Below are 7229 nucleotides of genomic sequence, written 5' to 3' on the forward strand. Positions count from 1 at the left end.
TAACCACACCAACCATTAGTTTATATGCTGCATTATGAGAATCACAAGATTTATGAACCGCTAAATAGAACAACATCCAGAAAAATACGATTACAAGCAAAATTATTAACATAAACCCCATTAAAAATAATCATCACATAGTCATCTCCACGTGATTTCTTTTCTTTCTTACATGGTTTATGTTTTCACATATTACAAATCATAACTTTGTTTCCCAGTAAACTTAACTTCAATGGGACTAACATTTTTCCCAATAGACCTCATATTCTGACCAACACCTTCTCTTCCCGGGTTCGCCTTCTCCGGATAAACTCCGTCTTTAGGATGAAGATACTGCACCTCACCATTAGGGAACACCCTGTAAAACTGGTAGTTGATCTTGTACTTGGACCTAAGCCTTGTCCCCAAAGCCAAACACTGTTCTTTCCTCGCCAGCTTCAGCAAGTTCGGACCTTCCCTCATGATCGCTGCACCTCCTGTCGGCATCTCAAAGATCTGTTCTTTCGGCGAGTTCCATGTAATGACGTAGAACTCTTCCACCTGGGCCTTACGGAGAAGACCCCCCGTGCTTCCCGCGAAGATCGGAGACGGTGTGTTTGGGTCTAGCTGCGGCGGCGTGAATCCCACCGGAGCTTCTTCTTTCACGGCGGCGGCTGGAGCCGCGGAGTCTGTTTTCTCGGCGCGGATTGCGGTTTTGGTGAAGGAGAGGGATCTCGGACGGTGGGTTGCGGTGAGAAAGTGGAGTTTTCTTACGCCCGAGGTTGCGGCGGTTGTCACGGCGGAGCTAAAGATTCCGGCGGCTTGAGTTGCCATTATTTTGTTGTTTTGTTTATTCTCTAACGAGCAAATTGTTTAGTAGCGTTTTATGATGTTTTATGATGTTTTATGATGTGGAGAGGAAGAGGATGATATTTGTGAAATAAGAAGCTAGAGTTTTGTTCGGATTGAGTTTGGATAAGGTAACCAATAGGATTCAAGTATTAGATTTTTCTCTTACCCATCTTCTTTTGATCTATTCGACGTCGTTTACTTTATATTTTTATTTTCTAAACACCAATTTCATCTTTCATGACCCAACGAATGAGAGAGGCCTGGTCTTAACTAGCCATATTATAGCTTTCAATTTAGCTTTTTAGTTGTGGTGTATGCTTACACACAAGTTACAAAATGATGTCGTCTATGGCTCCTCGAGGGTTTCTCGTGGTGGTTCTTCACTTCCGAAATCCTCTACACAGCTCTTGCTCCTGTTTTCCAAGTGGAAAGTGGCGAGTTTTGTTTACTTGATTTGAAAAAATAACAAGAATTATTTTAAATAAAATATTTATACCTATAATAAAGAAGAATAAGATACAAAATACATAAACATTGTTTACTTCTTACAACAAAGAAATATCTTTTTAAGGTTTTCATTTTTGTAGTCTAATTATCATCTATCTTATTAAAACTCAAGTACAAAATTGGAATGTTCGGAAACTTGAACAGGAGGATTAAAAAAAATTGGAGCGTTTGAAAATTTGAATAATAGTCTTAATAAAATTTATTTGGATACATGAATAGTAGTATCTATTAATTGTGTTTTCATATTTCATTTAGTTTAATAATTAAATTAATTATATTATCTTAATAATAATTTACATCATTAATTATATTACCATAATAATAATAGTGCATATTTTTATTTATTAGTTAATCAATATTAACTTTATGCCAATTATAAAATCAAAAATGTTAAATATTTAGATTTTACATATGATTAAACGTTTGGTTTAGTTTATTTTACTAAAATATTTTTATTTTAGTTTCAATAGGTGGAAATTACGTACTCAAAAATATAGTTCAAAAATATGTTTTTGTGAATAAAATAATAACTTAAATCAAAATAATTAAAATATGCTACATTTATTGCCACTTAATTTTCCACTTCATTTAATTATTTTAGTTGATAAAAAACTCTTTTTATTTCACTTAATTTAGTTAAACACATAGAAATAGTATTTTTTATTAATTTATAAAATCAGTTAGACATGAACATTATCTGTCCATTTAGGTACATGTTGTTCCTTTCGGGTATCGTTTTTTATTTATTTTGAAACCAAGTCCCGCTTGAATATTATAAACTTATATGTGGAGTGAGTTGGGTCATTCTGGATCTGGATAAATTCGGTTCTGATGTATAGGAACCTAAAAAAATCTAAATAACCAATGTATCTAAAACGGGTTCGGATATTTGTAACAAAAATAGCCATATGATTCGGTCCAGGTCTTTTGAATATCGTTAGTTATATTATGATATATCTAAAATATATAACACTAATTATGAAAAATAAATATTAATGTATAAAAAACTATTTTTATTTCACTTAATTTAGCCAAACACATAGAAAGAGTTTTTTTTAATTAATTTATAAAATCAGTTAGGCATGAACATTATCTGTCTATTTAGGTACATGTTGTTCTTTTCGGGTATCATTTTTTTGTTTTGAAATCAAGTCCCGCTTGAATATTATAAACTTATGTGTGAATTTTGAGTTGGATCATTCTGGATCTGGATGAATTCCGTTCTGATGTATAGGAACCTAAAAATATCTAAATAACCAATGTATCTAAAACGGGTTCGTATATTTGTAACAAAAATAGCCATATACTGATTCGGTCCATGTCTTTTTAATATTTTTAGTTATATTATGATACATCTAAAATATATAACAATAATTATGAAAAATAAATATCGATGTATAAAAATATATTTCAAGGGCCAATTTAACAAAATATTAGTTGGTTCAGTTGAAATAAATATATTTAAAAAATTTATATGAACTGAAAAAAATTAATATAAAAGTACTGTACATTTGGATTCAAAATCATTTCTTTTAACAACAAACTACCAAATATGTTAATTTGTATACAAATTTATATTACAATGTAAATATTTAACTAATATAAAAATATGTCACATTGTTTAAACAAAATATCAATGTAAAAGTATTGTACAGTTGCGTTCTAAAATCATTTATTTTAACAACAAGCCAAATAAATATGTTGATTAGAGAAGGAATAAAACAAAATCAGAGAAACACATAGTTTACCAGGCACTCTATATGTCAAATTTATTATAAATAAAGTTTTACTAAGATAAATACATTCAATAATTACAAACAAATAATATATTTCATAAAAGTGAAAAATAATATTCGCGCTTCCGAAGCGCGGACCAAAATCTAATTTCTTTTTAGTTGTAAAGTAAAAATATTTATCAAACCGAGCCGTTAACCCTTTTTTCTATTACATGTTACTTTTCTTGTACTTGCAAGTAGCATAATTCAACGATTTGATATTTGACTTGATAACGATGAATACTTGAAAAATCAAAAACGAGTACAAGTCAAGTAACAAGTATAAAGGCAAGTAACAAATACTTGTGCACAGTCCTACCAATCAAGCCAGGTTATTGGTTGATGCTCCAACTCCAGAATAAGAAGCGAAACCCATATGAAATTCTCCAATTTAGCCTCAGTGCTTTGTCTCAACAAGTGTTGAAGACTAAGGCAAACCCCAAAGTCAAATATTTTTTTGAAGATGCATGAGTAACTCTCTAAGTATAACTGTAAACTTTTTCCATAACCATGTACCAAAGGCGGAGCTGGGCTTGCTGACAATTTTGTGAAATATTTCAATGGGATTTCTCATTTTATGGAACTCCTTAGGTAGCTCGCGTTACGATAAATACAATGAACCTATTTAATCTCAGAATTCTTAGGATCAAATTTTTTTTTGTGATCGTTAAGAATACAAATATTTAAGCCGATTGCAAGTATGAAAAACATAAATCTCTTTAGATTTATAATCTAAAATGTGCCCTCACAAATCAAGGAATCATATTTTATATAGCTAACTAAAAACCATATTTCTTGTAAGAAAAAAAATTCTAGCTAAATTGCTGTAAATATGAAAAAAGAATAACACTAAAATAAAAAAGGAAAACCAAAGCCAATAGAAAAAAAAAAATAAGTAACACGCCGCATATGGTGGTCACCCAAGGTAGCAAAAGATTTTCCCTGGAATCTTCAGTATCGCCTTGGAAAGATCTACGGGTAGAGATGTGTAACATTGTAAACGTTGGAACACCTTGTACGCACTTGCATTCATTAAGTATCTCCCATGTATATATCTTCCTTGCCTTTAGTTTATTAAAAGGACCAGGAACAAAATATTCTTTTGTTAAAATGGCTCATACGTAATCAACAACGCAAACTGTAAATCTAGTCGATGCCGATCAGCCACAGCCTTGTATTTGGCGGACGAAACCTGCAAATGAACAAGTACTTGACCACGAAGATGAGAAAGAGAACCTACGAACTCCATGGCCTCTCTTGTAAAGTCCGGAGCCACCCCGAGAGCGAGTCGGAAATGCACATAAACTGCTATTCTAGAGGTGTGCCATTCGAAATGTGGGAGAGATCACACAAAGCACCGCAATGGTTACTCGTTCCCTACTAGCTGCCGGGATAACAATAATGAACTCAAGACGCATGATGCAGTGCACGTAAAGATGAGAAGAAAGGCACAATAAGGTAAGAATATGCGAGGATAAAGATTCTAAGGCCAAAGAACTTCAAAATGGTCTCACTTGATCAAGACGAAGAAATAGTCATTTTCGAAAAAATTATGGTATTTTTGTGAATAATCCGAACTTTTAAAGTGAATAAAAAAATGGAACTTCCAAAAAATTATTGATTAGTTTTGTGTTTGGCTTTGAATTTTGAGTAATTTTTACAAAAAAAAAAAAGTCTATATATTATAGTATAATAGTGCATCGACAAATGGCAAGCATGGAAAAGGAAACACTCGTCTATTTTCATGCTAAATTATCACAGATATCAATGCATGACTATATTATTAATTTTTCTGTGATCACTATACGACCCAAAATACTTTGGGAGTGCAATGTGTCTTAAAACGTTATTGATCCTATGTACACTTATACTTTCTTTTTTGCAAAATTTTTTTTTATTGAAATGCAAAAGTTTACAGAACATACAAAAGTTTGCTAGCTTATTCTTAGCGTTAAGGGTAATAACCGAAACATAAGAGACAAGCACAAAAGCATAAGGAGCCCAAAAACCGCTTAGAATGAGCTAAACCCAACCATCTCAAGGTGCGCACATGAACTGAGACGAGATAGTGAGCTGAAGGCACCCGCTCAAACCACCTGTACAAAGCCAATCCTTAAGAGGACAAAAGAAGCTACCAACGCACAGAGACCAAGCAACCGAAGACCAAAGACCCGATCAACCTCTAAATGGCTCAAACCCCTTTGGTTTAAATAAGAGTAGCAAACCAACATTACGCAACAAAGTTTTCTTTGAGGAGAATACCTGATCAGTTGACATAACTGCTCGAGAGGAGAAAGCACATGGATAAAGTGATGCAACAGAAGTGAAAACCTGAAGAGGATCAAGATGTTGGTGGCGAGAGAAGAAGCACATGCTGCAATCACTAATCTGAACCTATCAGAGCGGCAAGGGAAAGAAGCACAGACACTGACTAGGTCACTAACTAGGACCCAAAGCAAGCACAACCGAGAATAAACCAAAGTAAGAACCGAGGAGCAACGATGCCAGATAAGCCGGAGAAAGACAGATGAAACCTTTGACAGAAATAGAACACATCAGCAAGTAAAGGCGGCAAGGAAAGAGCACAGACCATCCCAACGGCAAAGGAAGAGCACATATCAGGCTTGCTTAGTGGAGATGCTGACTACAGAGACACCCATCTCAACCAAACTTTCAGAACCAGGACCAACTCAGAGAACACGAACACACCAACAACAGAGGAAGGACAAGAAATAAACGAAGGCACATGAGGAGACAGAGACTTGCACAAAAGGAACCAAACTAAGGAGAAAGGACTAGCAAAACCGCTGAGATAGGAGAGAAACTCCTACACCTGAACCGCGAGGAAGAGCGCGAACGCTGTCTGGAAACAGTGATGGTCGGAGATGGAAGCTTAAACCGAAGACACCAAACTCAATCTACAAACAATTCAACACCGAAAAGTCATCAAATCCGGCAAAATCGAGTAGATCTGACCCACCAGTAACCAAATCGAAGCTCCCAACGCATATCTCAAGCTCTACCAGAGAAGACAGCAACACCGTAATCCAGAGCCAAAAACACAGCCGACATGACGAAACAACAGAGAAAGGAAAAATAGAGAGGAGAGAAGAGAAGAGCATACGGCGAAGAGGCCGAAACCCGTCTCCTCCCAGACAGAATCGATGATGGCGGCTACTAGGATTTGCAGATGAAGAAGGGAGACACTAGAAAGAAAACTCTCTCTCTCTCCCGTGTTTTTTTTTTACATGTATATTTTCTTAACTGTTTTTTATTATAGTTAATTTCACAAAACCAAATATAACATATTCTCATGGTGGTCCAAAAAAGTAAAACATTATCATGAAGCCAAAGAAATAAAAAATTGTTGAGACAGAACCAAAATTATAATAAATTTGTAAACGTAAAAGTACGTGTGTTATGTCTCTCCATTTATGTCTTGGCTTCGCCCATGCTTTTGCTAATTTTGACCATCAACTCCATATTGATTTAAAATCTTTGCTTATTACCTAACTTTTTCAAATTCTGTCCCTTAGACGATCCCGATTTAAACCAAACATTAGCTTTTGACCCGCCCTTAAAACGGCGGATATATTTTCTGTTTTAATTTAATTTTTGATATTTTTTCTCTCTGATTTTTTTTTTTTTTGGTAATCATATTTTTGTATAAATTTTAATCAAAATATATTTTATTAAACAATAGCAATTTAAAAATTGATTCAGTATCGCACGATTAAGGCTGGATTACGGATTGAACTCGTCCGCTGACCCGCCAACCTGCGGGTTTTTAGTTTTGTTTTGGTTATAAAATATGACCCACACAACCTGCAAACAAATAATTTTGTACCCGCATCCGTTCCGCTTAATTTTAAGGTTATCCGGAGGTTATATATATTTTAAATCATTATTTAATTTAATTTTTATAAAAAATATATTTATAATAAAAAATTATACATGATTTAAATAAGGGTGAGTGTAGTTATAGCTTCCCCTCGAATTTATGTTTAGCAGTTATCATTCTTAACCATTTACTTTATAATATTACTCAAACTCTTTTATCGGTTATATTAATATGCAGATAAGCAGTTATATATAGTTTTTTTTAAATTGGACACA

At 33.9% G+C, this 7229-nt stretch overlaps 1 protein-coding gene across 1 annotated transcript; it reads right to left on the reverse strand.

Moving 5' to 3' along the window:
* Positions 1-902, reverse strand: LOC108844669 (photosystem I reaction center subunit II-1, chloroplastic-like). The gene has a single exon (XM_018617954.2). The coding sequence runs from the start codon at positions 811-813 to the stop codon at positions 193-195; it is 621 nt and encodes a 206-aa protein (XP_018473456.1). The 5' UTR covers positions 814-902; the 3' UTR covers positions 1-192.
* Positions 903-7229: the final 6327 nt, after the last annotated feature.

The sequence above is a fragment of the Raphanus sativus genome, chromosome 3 (genome assembly GCF_000801105.2).
Source record: "Raphanus sativus cultivar WK10039 chromosome 3, ASM80110v3, whole genome shotgun sequence".
Lineage (NCBI taxonomy): Eukaryota > Viridiplantae > Streptophyta > Magnoliopsida > Brassicales > Brassicaceae > Raphanus > Raphanus sativus.